The 14,634-nt window shown below is 38.7% G+C and overlaps 1 protein-coding gene across 1 annotated transcript; it reads left to right on the top strand.

The window, feature by feature from the left end:
• Positions 1 to 1,530: 1,530 nt before the first annotated feature.
• On the top strand, positions 1,531 to 4,528 carry uncx (UNC homeobox). The gene is made up of 3 exons (XM_084678335.1): positions 1,531 to 1,789; positions 2,253 to 2,428; positions 3,283 to 4,528. Exons 1-3 carry the CDS (start codon positions 1,531 to 1,533, stop codon positions 4,288 to 4,290), a joined length of 1,443 nt encoding a protein of 480 aa, XP_084534461.1. The 3' UTR covers positions 4,291 to 4,528.
• Positions 4,529 to 14,634: the final 10,106 nt, after the last annotated feature.

Below are 14,634 nucleotides of genomic sequence, written 5' to 3'. Positions count from 1 at the left end.
GTGTTCAGTGTGATAAACTAAGTTTAATACTACAAAGAGTAAGGCATCAAAGGCAACTCCAAGAACAGCTTTGTAGCAAAGATGGATAAAAAGGCCACATCATGAAGCATTTCTAAGAAGTTCATTAAAATGTAGGCCTACATTTTGAAATACAGAGGATTGCTATTTTGGCTTGAGGTCAAGTGACGAACGGATTATATACTTCCTCATAATAATATTAATTAAACAATTTGCATGCTAATAAGGTAACCATTATCACGGCTTCTGTTAAGAGATTCGGGTTATTACAACACGCCAATCCGGGTGCCAAGGGTCAGGGAGTGAGTGGAGAGGAACATTTCAACTAATATTAACGTTATGACAGCGTCAGACAGCGGGATAAATACATTATTCGCGGAAGCCTTAAAGAGAAACAGAACTACCCTGTAGAAACCAAGATTTCGAATGCAGCTCTCCATATTCACATATGTTTTGTTTACATGAGGCTATAGGTTAATTGGGTCAATAAACATAGTTTATTCCTTGTTTAGTCCTTGTTTTTCTGATTGATAAACAAGGACTAATGCTTAAATTAACACATTTCCACATATAGGCAAATAGAGGATGTATTGGGCTATCATTTAGGTCCACTGATGACAAGTCTAATAGGCCTATCTTATCCTGCCTACAGAAAACACACAGAATTGGCCAATGATCAATTTAATACTGCAAAAAAAACTATAATTTAAGATTGTTTGTGTGTTCCAAATGGTTTTCCAAAAATAGGCTACTTGAACGAACCAATGGAAATTACAAGTAGCCAAACCTAAACTGGTCCTCGACTAGATAAAGAAGAAAATACACGCACTACTTTTTGTTTTTCAAATGAACGTAAAGTTTGCATTCAATTTGGCTAGTTTATGATAGCTAATTTACACCTCAGTTTGCTTAAAGATGCCGATTTACAGCCTATTATCAACAAAACCATGACATGCATCAGTGTTGACGCAATACATTTAACATAAGCAATTTGGGCTATAGCTTGATGAAAGGGTCAGTTCCTCAGCTGTTTGAGCTATTTGTACAACCGTTTTAAACATCATACTCTCATCGTCGACCACAATGTAAGCATTCCTCGTCCAGGAGCGCTTCCGATAGCAAACACGATCCCGACGCTCAAGCTTTTTTTCCGGATTTCCATCTGATCACTCCCTCATGGTGGTCCCCCGTGTAGTTGTTATGTAGTTCTTATCAAAGCCCTCCTGTCTTGTTGTGACAGCTCTGATATTGTTTATTGAGGTGGATGTCAGGTTTAATTAGCAATCGATATGGAAAGCGTTTGCAGACTACGTCTCTGACGTCATTGTCGATTACCGTTTCTCATTGGTCTCAAATTCCCAAAGCCTAGGCTAATTATTGGAAGGTTCATGTTGATAAAGTACAGCTCATCCTTCCCCTCACATCATGTCCCCTCCTCGCTGGCCACACTCACTGCATGCTTTTTAAATTCACATCACCAGCCTCCAGACGTCGTTTCCTTTTGCCTGGGAGATGATGGACAGCAGGATACTGGATCCACCTCATGCCCAGTTTGGAGGCTCTCTTGGTGGGATGGTGGGCTTTCCGTACCATCTAAGCCACCATCACGTTTACGAATTAGCCGGTCATCAACTTCAATCTGCGGCCGCAGTTCCTTTTTCAATAGACGGATTACTTAATGGTTCCTGCACAGCTTCAGTGGTTAATTCTAACCCTCTCTTGTCTTCTGGCTGCGGTATGAATGGAGATAACCACCAGTACAAACTGTCAGGTAAGCAAAACGTATTGCAATACTTGACTAAATGTTGGCTGTTGATCCACCTGAAAACAAAGAACGACCGTTTCACCAACATGTTTCTCTCTAAAGCCATTCAAACCAGGAGACAAAGATGGGTCTTTCAATGCACGCTAGATAAACTGAAAACGTTAGGCAATAGCCCAACACCCTGTGTTGTGACAGTGAGAAAATAGATCAGACATGAAAACGTATCCTAATCCTTAGGCAATATGGTCTATATATCTTAGTTGTCCTTTGAATATAACATTATGAGCTTTGTTATCATAAACGGTTACTATATTGTAATACTGTAGCGTACGTGTAATAGGCTATGCTAAGATAAACATTATACAATTAAAAAAGAAAGTGTTCAACAAAGCCTATTGAATATGCTTCATATTTTATTTTCTGGTCTGTATCTTACACATGCTCTCCATTTGTTTTACTCTCATGCTAGACTCTGGAGACCCAGACAAAGATAGTCCCGGTTGTAAGAGACGACGAACTCGCACAAATTTCACTGGTTGGCAACTGGAAGAATTAGAAAAGGCTTTTAATGAGAGTCACTACCCAGACGTGTTCATGAGGGAGGCACTGGCTCTGAGATTGGATTTAATAGAATCGAGGGTGCAGGTAATATACATCATTTTCACTTTTTGTATTTTGATGTGGTTGATATTGTGGGCTATGTAAAGTCACAGGCAGGTCATATGCACACAAAACAAATCCGTGTCTGTTTAACATTGTATACTATTAGTACATTTCCTACCAAAACAAACTTCAGCATAAAATCCTCGTCAATGATTGCTCATATAGGGTGGTAGCCTAAACCCCGAGCATCATAGCACTTTCATCTATTTTAAAACGGCACCCCTAACAAAATAATTTTCGTATTCACCTGACGATGGCAATCGAAGGTGATTTTTTTTGCACGAATGAAGGTAATAAAAATATATGTGGGGCCATTATTTTGGTTCGAGCAAATTGACATGGTCTAAAAGGGCATGCTTAAAGGCATTACCAAAAACAAATAACGAGGCCTGTCATATTCTCAACACTTATTAGAGTCATAACTCATAGTACCCTTGTAGCCTACGTTATAATGAAACACACATTTTCCTTCTGTAAAGTATATGTATTGAGCTTGTAGCAGTTTTATCACAGACCTTTGATATCTTTGACAATAATAATATTTATTTTTCAATCTGATGCAAGGATTCGTATAGGCCTACTTTAGCCAAATAAATCACATACATTGAAACCTGCCAAATGTTTTGAATAAACGTAGTCATATTTAGAACAATCAATTCTAGGCTTAGGTTATACCTAACCTAAGACACGTTTTGCGTATTATTCAAATAGTTAATGATTGATAATAATTTTTTTAAAGATAGGCTACACTGTAGTAGCCTTGCCTATTTCTATTTTTAGAAATCAAGTGGTAATCCGTATTGGCATGTTTAACCGTGCTATTAAATTTTCTGCAGGTATGGTTCCAAAATCGCAGAGCCAAATGGAGGAAAAAAGAAAACACAAAAAAAGGACCAGGACGACCTGCTCATAATTCCCACCCAACGACATGCAGTGGAGAACCTATGGACGCGGAGGAAATCGCCAGGAGAGAACTTGACAGGCTAGAGAAAAAGAAGAGGAAGCAGGAACGAAGGCTGTTAAGGTCCCAGAACAAACTTCTAAACGGGGACCTGTTTCACACTCCTTGTGGATCAGACAGTGACAGCGGAGTGTCACAAGTGACGGACAGTGAGCAAACTGTACAGTGTGACTCTGCAGGCCGAAACCAAACCCAATCGAGCTGTGACCAAACTCCACACACAATCCAGAACCAAAGACACTCAAACCAAGACACTGGTGGATGCGAGCTGGACTCGTCTGACTGCAGTCAACCATCAAGCTTTTGCGCAAACGGCCGAGCGTCTACACTTCAGAAACTTAACCCTTTTAGTGTAGAAAGCCTTCTGTCTGACTCCAGACCAAGGCGCAAACCGAACGTAGATGGATTTTCTGCCTTACCCTCTTCGCGGCCTTTGATTGGAAAAGGACATTTCTTACTGTATCCTATCACACAGCCGCTTGGATTCATTGTTCCTCAAACTGCTCTGAAGACAGCGGCGCCAGGCCCCGATACAGACAATTCTGCACGTGGAGACCAAGAGTCCGAGGCTGGATATAAGAACAATGTAGAATCGAACAGCCCACAAAGCAACGAATTATCAATCAAAGTGCAGGTCAATGGAAACAAGACTAGCTCGTCACAGAGCAGCCCCAGCCAGACGTTGTCTAGTGCTAACAGTAGTCAGTCCACAGCCAATTGCAATGATACATATTTCCAAGATGAGGGTCCAAACCATGTTGATTTAAAGTCTCTGCAATCAGACAAAAAAGAGCAGTTAGTAAAAGAAATCACAGAAAGTTCAAAGTCAACCAGCTGTCCACAAGAAACAGAGACAGACTCTAAAGATGTCAATATGGAATAATCTAGGCCTAGAATCAAATGAAAATAATTCATTAGTCCAAAGCTTTATAATGTAACAACTTTGCATTTAAACTCTCATTTTACAGATGATATTCTGATGGCGTGTCATATAACAGTGTGTTTGTTTGCGAGAGTGTGTGCTTGTGTGCGCGCGTGCCTGTTTGTGTGTTGTAGGCTAGGCCTTGTAGTAGCCCCCTGTGTAACAAACTGTAAAGACATCAAAACCACAACAATCCTCAAAAGCTGTAAAAAGTATTATAATATTTATATATGTAAGGTTTTCATAAATAAATCGATTGTATACAAGAAACCCAAACCGTGTGAGACCTTAAATAGCACATACAGTGGGTATAGGAAGCGCTGTCTTAAGAAATCTCATGTTACTTTGTGTATTGCCTTAACAAATTTATTCATCTATAAGCCCCACTGAAATGAGGTTACGAGCCGGAGGCGAAAGGACCCGCTCGACTCCTGCAGAGTTTTGATATGAAAGTAATTATTTTCCCGGTGGCTACTGCAGGGATTCAGTTTATTTTAGCCCAAAGGGTTATAATACATTACCGATTTCTAGTGATATGAAATCACATAAACTTCCAAGAATAATAGAATTAGCATGAAAGGCTGGGGTGTCAAATTGAAATAGGAAAATAATAGCCCCGGCAGCTGGGAGTGTGTTTGTGCATATTGGATAGGAGATGGGAATTCGTGGGGCGGAATTTTCATGAGCTTTTCACTTTGTCATGGCCCTTGTAGCGGGCTATATTAAGATAGATGTTCGATGATATCCCTCATTGTTCTGTCGCTTACATTGATGTTTGTGTGTTATCAGCCTATTGATCATGCGTCGGCTGTAATAGGACGGGCGAAGAAAACGTGCCTATTTACAATAGGAGAACACATTTGTTCTAATAGGGCTGGCGGTCCCCAGGGATGCTGTGCAGGCCCTGGGACATCTGCGCCACGGCAATATTAGCAATGTTGACTTGACCAGACCTAACGTTGAGGTAAGAAAAGAAGAACGTTGACATGGCACCCCTGTTTAACTGCCAGTAAATGTCACGAAAACAAAGCTATATTAAATATCCAAATCATTATTTGCAGTATGGTGTAGTTGTCTTTTTATCCTTCTTAAATATCCTCAAACCCTCCTATTCTCGTTGGGTCTTGATTTGCAAATAAATTGAAAATAATCAGTGGGGCAGATTTACGTCTCAGCCGGAGCAAATTAATTTCTGAGCCAGTGTCCCTTTCTAAATATTTACATAATTCTGAACCAATGACTGTTGTTTGCTCTGAAAAAGCAATGACTTATTGGGTGGGGGGTAGGAGTATGCCAATAATGTGGATAAGGGAAAGAATGAATAAATTGTAACCTAATCCAAACTTTCAAAGAAAAAGTACAAAAAGGACAACATATTGTCTTGTCGTGACTGGTCAGTTAAACCACTTCTGGTGTTCATATTTAAGAATAGCCAATTCGAAAGGAGGATGAAGGTGTCCTTGAGTATATCCCAATGTTGATTTAAACCGACTGTTATTTGCAGTTTATGGGGTGTTCATGTATTATTCATTAGAGGACTGAATAGGAGTATCGCTGGCTGCACAGTGGTGGCCTAAAGGTGAAATTAGCGATTTGCTTAAGTAGTTAAGCTTTTTTTGCCTGAGAGCTGCGCGCTGTATGATTCAAGACCAACTATCAATCGATGTGCCCAGGCAGCCTCCAGGAGATGTGTCCTCCATGAATCATACTTTATGAATTCAATTTCTACCCGGAGAAATTTTCAATTTGAACGCTGGATCATTATGGGAGAGTGTAAATTGTTTTTGCTCTATTATGCATCGGACGCCATCATTTTTCTTTCTAATTATGGAGGTGTCAGGTCGGGCTGTCATGCAGGCGCTGATTTTCAATTTAACTGATCATCATGCATTCATTTTCCCATTTGATAAATCTGCTATCTCGACGCGTCTCCATGCCTAGAATGCTAAAAGAGAGGCACAGATTGGCAAAGTAATAGGGGCGTATATGCAGCAATAAGTGCAGATCAGGCAGCTAATTTAGCACCTCCTGATATTCCATTTCCATTTCTCATTTTCAACTCTCAAAGGAGGGAAAAGCTGCCCAAAGGCAGCAAGCTCGTATTCACCAGCTGAGTAGAAAAGGCTCTCCGAAAACGCTTGTTTTCAACGACACATTTTCCAAATTAGGATATCAAGCTTAATTAATGCTAATTAGGTTTTGCAATACGTGTTACTTTTATTTAATAGAAACAAATTTGCGCAATTAATTATGGGCGTGATATCTTAAGCCTCATTTGCAACGTTCCATGTGCCTCAGCTTGGAGTTCTTCAGCAATTTCAGAATTTTCTGTGAGACAAGTGCACTAACAAAACAACAACAGGATGAACTTAGTCATTACCGGTTTTCATGACGTTACCCCTGGTGTCTGTCTCACATGTATTTAAAAATAACAGCATGTCATTTCAGCCAACCACAATAGCTACAACATCTTTCATAGTCCACATGCACCCAAACTATATTGAACCTACTCATATGGATTATTTAGCTTTGTATAACTGTGGGGTTGTATTTCAGGGCCAGCTGCAAATTTGATATTTATAATTAAGCATATCATACAAGAACTACCTATATTGTGGAAAAACCTTGGCAAAGAATGCAAGTGACTTAAATTCAATTTAGGAATTGAGCGTAAAACAATGCACAGGCCTATCATAATTATATCCCACGTTTGCACCACCATGATAAGAGAGATTAGGTCCACCAGTGCATTAATAAGCATCCAATGTAAAGTAATCCTAAAAAGCATGACTGAGTTGCAGCAGGATATAAGCCAAATGTCAAGTGCCATATGACGAAGAGATCCAAGTGCCAGTGTTTACATGAGTCTGAATGAGTCTTGTATGGTTCTTAGCCATCGTAGTCTTATACTGACTAAATGAAAATAATTTGTAGCCGATCTGACAGAATAATGAAACCTAGTTATTTAACAACTTAATAAAGTGCTTTTAGGATGGATTGTAGAACACACAGCCTGAGCTGCCCATCTGGGTTCAGCCGACAACATAAGATACTTGCCCTCAGAGCCAATAGTGTTTAGATATGAGGCATTTGTTGTCGATTATTTTGACCTAGAATAAATCAACATCCTAAACATGACCCTGAAATTAACACCAACTCCCTTGGTCACTGTGGTTATTAAATAGGCTATCTAACAGCCTGTGACTGCATCCTTGCTCTTCTTTGCTAATTATCACCTAGTGAAAAGTGTTTCATTATTCTTTTTCATTTAATAATAAGTTGTGAATCTGGGCCAAATAACTAATGAGGGGTCTTCCTCACAAAGGTCTGTACCACTTATCCAAAATCAACCAATTTCAACCCATAGGTGGATCTTCCATTGTATTCACACACGGATCATGTGTAACATATACTACTGCCACTCCCTCATATAAAGTATTTTCTTTTGAATATGCTAACAATGCAATTTTCTAATCCACAAAAATATTTTAGACTGAACGCACAATGTTATAACTGATAAATGGCAATTAAATCAATTAAGACCACCAGGTTGATTGCTTATATTTTAGGATTACATAGTTTTAATGCAGTTCAAATTCCGTACAGTCTGGGTAGCTTCCCCTGTCTCCGGGTAAAAATAGTGAAATATATGAATCTCAAGAGACTGAGTTTCCGCACCACATGCTTTTCACCTGTGTTGATATGCCACAATGAGGACTTACACTTGGTAGTGATTCATATAAAGAGAGATGGTGTAAACTGGCACTTTCTTTTCCCGGCTTCCCAGGGAATCTGTGCCCTGGAGGTTAATGCAGCGTGAAGTGTGAAAACTTCCTGAGATGGGATGAGTTAAACAGTGTCCTCAGATGTTAAAGCAACACTGTCCAAATCTATTTGTGGATGTCAGCTCCATTTGTGCCTCAAACAAGACAAACTAACTCTTGTCTCGACCATCTGTTAGCTCTGTTCAGTGTTAAACTTTCTCTTATACTTGTGTTGAAAGGTATGTACATTACGTGTTTGGGTGATATCTTTAATACACACATGCAAACAATGTGATCTCATAGTCTTTGGCAACTGATGACAGAAAGGACACAGACTGGTTCTCATAAAGATATTGTAATAAATTAATGTTCTAAATGTTTCAAATTCTAACACTTGATCCACATTACAATAATATTTAGGTACATTCCAAACTCTACAGTAATATACAGAATGTGTATATTTTCAAATTCTCCAGCAAGCTTTTCACCATAATTGCAATCTGTAACTACCATAACTATTTCTGCTAATTATTTCAGAAGGCATCTACCAAGTCAAAGATTTCTCTAATACAACAGGAGTATGAAAGAACAATTTAAGAGGTGACACAATGCATATTTATGTCCAGTGTTTAGATTTAAACATTATAAAACTGCTTTAGAACTATAAGGGAAAGTTGCAACAACAAGCCAAAACATTAATCATTAGACCAAGAGGACTTCCTCATTATCTGCTTACAAGCAAAACAGTGTAACATCCTCTTAACCATGTCAGTTACATCTAAATAACTACCACACTGTAAACAAATTACATCTCAACCTGTCCTTTATCCAAACCATGATATTGGTCAGACGCTGCTAGGTATTAGGATTGATTGGTTGAAAGATTTGAAAAATAACTTTTATTGATTTGGGCAATCATACAGTATTAGACCATGAAACAAATTGCCATGGGATGCCCTAACCACACAGATAATTGTTATGATTTCAGCTGCATAAACGTCTATTTTATGTCCTGAAGGGATCACACATGATCACACAATTAGGTGGCCTTCCCATTTTCCAACAGAAATGAGTCTCAAATATCACCACCCAGAAGACCTTAACAAAGACCTTTCCTGAGTTAGTACAGTCTATGTATTACTGTTTTTCACAATAACACATATAGTATACAATTTTCCTAACTATTTGACCTTGAAAAGTGGAAAAACGTTTGTCTAAAATATATACTTGCCTCTTTCTTTCCATTAGGGAGACAGAGAAGCCCGTTGAAAACAGGAACATCACAAGATTATATTAAGGGGTGCGTTTCTCCTATTATATTTCTTCATGAGCACATTTTTTCATATATAGGTAAACTAATAATCAATATTTACTTATTCAGAGAAAATGACCTTGAAGGAATTGTATCCTTCACAATCCTAACCTTATAGTAGGCAGTATTATAGATCTCAGATTAGCCTAATGGAGTAGTTGCTCATGGGCATTTCTAGTTGCAATTAAAATGATTAGCGTGAAGATCTTAACATTTCTTGTTGTAGCAAAATCACCAACTCCTTGCTCTCTCCTTTTGTTATTTAAGGGGTATTGAAAATGTTCTCAACACTTTAAGGCCAGGACCTCAGATTTCCCTATAACATGCACATTATTTAATCCTTGGACTCCCTGGTTGTACTGACATGTACAATTTCTGTCATTAATGCACCTGGAAGCTCAGGGGTGCACCAGACACAGGGATCCACTTGAAGCCCAGTTTTTCATTTAATGGCCCTGGGGAAATAGGGTCTAACTGGGCCTGAAATGTCACTATCAAAGTGTCCTGTAGAGGAGCATGTTATGGCTCTGTCGCTAGCCCGATCGATCACATTAGAGCAAAGGAAGTGGGGAGATCTGACAGCAGAGAAACACTTCAATACCGACACGGTCTGTCTGAGAGCTCGAGGCACACTTCCTTAAAATAAGAAAGCCTTGTACCAGTCCAGTAAGTGGGTGTGATTAGTCATAAAGGATCTCATTGTGCAAAGACTGGAAAGAAAATTAGAGGTGATAGTGGGACAGAATCAATGCAGTTTACCTCTTGGAGGTGTGACCATATCCATCAACAGTACGGAGATGACTGAGGATCGCTTTCCCCCCAAACACGTTATTGACAGTTTGAGGAGAACCTGAGGAAGGAACATTTTAAGACATAACATTCATTTCCCTGCTATCGATGGGAAGTCAAACTGTTCAAAATAAACGATTTAGGCTTAGAAGAAATAATTAAACTACCATCAATTGCTTTTCAAACCTGATATATATACAGGCCATGTCTCCAATGAACAAACTGATGCTCTCTCCAACAGCTAAGTACCTGAAAAGCAATGAAATGATTATGTGAAGCAGAAAATGGTTGGACGTTTAATGTACATTTAGCTGTGAAAACATGAATATAATCATATTGCTATAGTTTGTATTCAAAGAGGCACCATCTGCCAATTTACAAGCCAAACTAACTCTCCAATGAATGACAGGCATTATGACCAAATATGCAACTGTGTTGGTGCTCCTCATTCTTCTTTTTGTGTTATGCACCAGAGTTAGTTTAGGCTGGGCAGGGCAGCAGTAAGAGTGACTCAGTAATCCCATGTGTTTGCTTGCTTGGGGCCAGTCTCTGTCCAGGAGGTACTGTAATCCTTGGTAATACTGTTGGAAGAGGCAGAGAGCAAGAAGACTTCTAATAATTTGTCACCTATTCTCTGGACCGACAGTGTTTGATCTATAAACAAACACAGATAATGACTCCAACTCAACTGACAATAGATCCAATACAGAATTGACAACAAATATGTATCAATTGATTGTTTTTGAGTTTCTTTTTTTTTTTTTTACACAATATTTGAACATGGTATTTCCCACAGTACTGGATCATGGTATTTTCTAAGATGAAGAACGTTCCAGTGAGTGGACAATGCCATGGGTCTTACCCTGTTCCTATCTCCAATCTAGCTTCTGCGGCTTCTTCACATGGCTCAAGTTTACTGAGCCACTGAGTCCTCTTATTAAATGACATTTTCCCAAAAATATTTATGTGTTTAAATGGTTGCATTGGGGAAAATTCTATGCTCGTTGTAGTATCACCAAAGTCTGCATTGTCGTAGATGCCAATGAGCAAACTATATCTACAAAGGCACATTTCTAGTAATGAATAGAATAAAAGAAGGATAAATTGTTCATGGAATTTCTTTGGTGAGATTCTTATCTATATCAGCAGTTAATCTTCTAAGGTCAAGATTAAAGTGAAATGTGATGTGAACCCCCTGTGTCCCCAATTATAAAACAGAAAGAATAAAGAGCGATACCGAGAGGGGGAAAGCGCAGGCAGAGTTTATGCAATAGATAATCCTTCACTCTGGTCCCTTAAGTACTGCAGAGAAATAGAAAACAACACAATTAAATTATGACACCTGACACTTAGACCTCACTTCAGTGGAAACCATAATGGACTCACTGTGGAATGTGAGATCTTGTCAGACGATTAATGTGTGATCACACACATTAGCACCTCTCCAACATGACATTTTTGGATGGCTTTTTTGATACAAATGGACATTAACTATGATCTGCTATAAAATATATATTTTCACAAGCTTTGGCTAACTATATTAAGTTAGCTAGACTAAGCCATCCACTGATTAGTAACATACGTAATGAAGAAAGTAATTCAAGAAATACAAGTCACCATTTCCAGGGAGCCAGAACAAAATCATAATAAGTTTGTTAAGAATGGTGGACAACTTTTTGAAATGTCCAGCATGGAATTAGTTTCAATTCTTGTACATTTATACCAACGGTAAGAAGTCAAAAGGAACTGGAAACGAATTGAATAAATCAGGTGATTGTGAATTCATTTGAAGAATCACAATAAATCACAGTTTATACACCGTGAAAAAGAGAGAAAGAAGAAAAAGCATATTTGACCATCCAATAAATGCACCCACTCGATACTGGAATACAAACAACACCTACACATCTGAAGCCCACTCAGCATAACAGTGGGCACTTTGATAAAGCATGAACATGAGGAATGATTCAAACTGTATTCCGTGTGAACTCAAGACAGTACAACACATTTAATTGCTATTGCTGAAAGTCACAAAATAAACAAGAATATTTCTTAGCCCCCCCAAGAATAGCCCCTCCCAGAGGCTTCATGTGGCGGGTCTCTAACATTGCCATTTGGTATCATAACTTTGTTGCTTTGCAAAAGAAAAAATAGACGTAACATTCCACTACTACTTAGATACACTATTGTCCAAACTCAAAAGTTACTGTCGGTTTTAAAATTAAATGACATGAACCGGGGGGGGGGGGGGGGGGGGTAAAGAACTATGTAATACATATGTGGTAACAATCACTTGATAATTTGTTCACTACTTTGCACTTTTGATCACTAACACTGTATACTTGAATATATTAACTTAATAGCCTAGTTAAAACCTGGCATATCTCATACAGTACCTTTGAGTGCACATAAGCAAAATACTGTGGAGTGAGCAAGTAGGAGCTGTCATTACTGCTCACTTAAGATAAGCCTTCCAATGTGATAGAATCACGGCTGGAGATTGAAATACGCAGGGAGTGGAGAAATGTGTTTTAGGGTACCAAGGCCTACCACAGAAAGAAATGTTAATTACAGCTTATTCTCACTATCATAAAATTAGCTTTGCTAAAATTGTGGAAAAGTGAAAGGAATCAATTTGCATGCCAAATGTAACCCTGCAAATTTGATGAAGGATGGTGTAGTAATATTTTCCTAATAAAGATGAATGGGGGACACTGCTGGCTATATGGGCCTGACAAGATCTTTAAAAAAAAAATAATATATATATATATATATATATAAATACATACACACACACACACATAAAATATATTTATATTGATTCCAAATGTTGCATTGGCTTCGACTGGCTGGCTGCAATCCTTTGAGGTTGTTTCAAAACCCAGGAGGGCTAAAACAACATGACAAGTATAGCTCTTTCAAAAACACAACTGCCTGATGTAATTAAGATAATAACACCTCAGCTGCCATATTGCTTTGCATGTTTCAAACTGTAAATAGTGGCTCTGGGTCTCTGATTCAAAGGAAGCCGAGTAAATGGTAAAGTAGTGAAGCTGAAGCTGTCATTGAGCGAGACATTTTTAGTCACAGACAGTTTATTGTGCTTAAGAGTCTGATGTATCCCTGTATAAAGCCGAGCTAGAGACTAACACATGAGAGAACGTGGAAGCAATCCCCCTGCTCCATTGGTCCATGGCAGATGGATGATTCCTCAAGGTAGATTTTTTTAGTTCAGTTGAGCTGCATTGATTTGGCAGCATCGGGTGGATGTCACACATGCACTGAACAATGCTCAATGACTTTGCCATCCTATTCCCATTTAAATTGCCTCTACTTTTCCTTTCTGACACCTGTTTAAATCAATGTCTTCCTCTGCAGGTCATGGGCTGAATGTGCTAAGGCGCACACCGTCCGCCTCTCAAATCCACTAAAATCAACACAATAATTGAAATATTTTCAAGCTGATTACACCGAGGCCTGGGGCTCGGCTGGTTGCTAAGAGTACGCTCCCCGGTTGCTAGGGGGAGTAAATCATCTTGCATTATTTGATTTTTGTTACTGATATGAAACCGCTAGTCCCTCGATTAAATGTCTCACAGTCAAACACCCAGGGGACGGAGAGGAGAGACAAAATAAAATAGTCACTGTGAACCTGTCAAATAGCATCTCTAACTTCTTCTACCTAAGGCTTTCAGCACAAATCTACCTGCTTGTTTATGTTTGTTTCAGTGAAAATAACAAAGCTCTATTCCGACTCTGATTGAGCTAAAACAGACCAGACCATGAAATGTCAAGCTATTACCCACCAATCTTAGGTTTGGTAAGATCATGAGTGGTGTTTGCCTTCTATCTAAACACATTGCATAGTCTAAATAACAAGATATTTACCAGTTATCTTTTTCACACAATATATGTAGCCTCACCCAAAACACATCGTAAGTCAATCCAAATGAATCCATAGTTAAATCATGTTTTTTTTGCAACACATTCTAAATATGTCGACAAGGTCGTAAAAGAGCTTTGTTCATCTGTCTTTATGACAACAAACATGGGAGCATACCCAATCAGAAAGCATATTTGAATCTAATGCCCATATTATCATCCTGTTTGATGGAAATGAATAGTGTGGAGGGGAGTCAGGGATTAGAAATTAACATATTTTAATAGAAAAACTTGAACTCAATTCCTAAGCAGCAGAATCTTGAATCTTGTGAATAGTAACACAGAGACTTGGACCCTATTGAGTTTCTTTCCCTATAAAGGCCTCACCATGCTGCTGAATTTAGCAAGCACTAATATATTTCTATGATGCAATTACCATGGATTATTGCAGTGTCTTGAAATTGACTTTATCATCCATCAAAATGAATGAGAGAGGAACTACATTCCTCACCCTTAGATCTGATGCCCTGCGATTACCATTAGAAATTCACTTTTATT

Source organism: Hypomesus nipponensis, chromosome 17 (genome assembly GCF_054491055.1).
Source record: "Hypomesus nipponensis isolate SF chromosome 17, ASM5449105v1, whole genome shotgun sequence".
Classification (NCBI taxonomy): domain Eukaryota; kingdom Metazoa; phylum Chordata; class Actinopteri; order Osmeriformes; family Osmeridae; genus Hypomesus; species Hypomesus nipponensis.
Note: the sequence above shows the minus strand (reverse complement) of the source record. Positions and strands in the feature narration are given on the sequence as shown.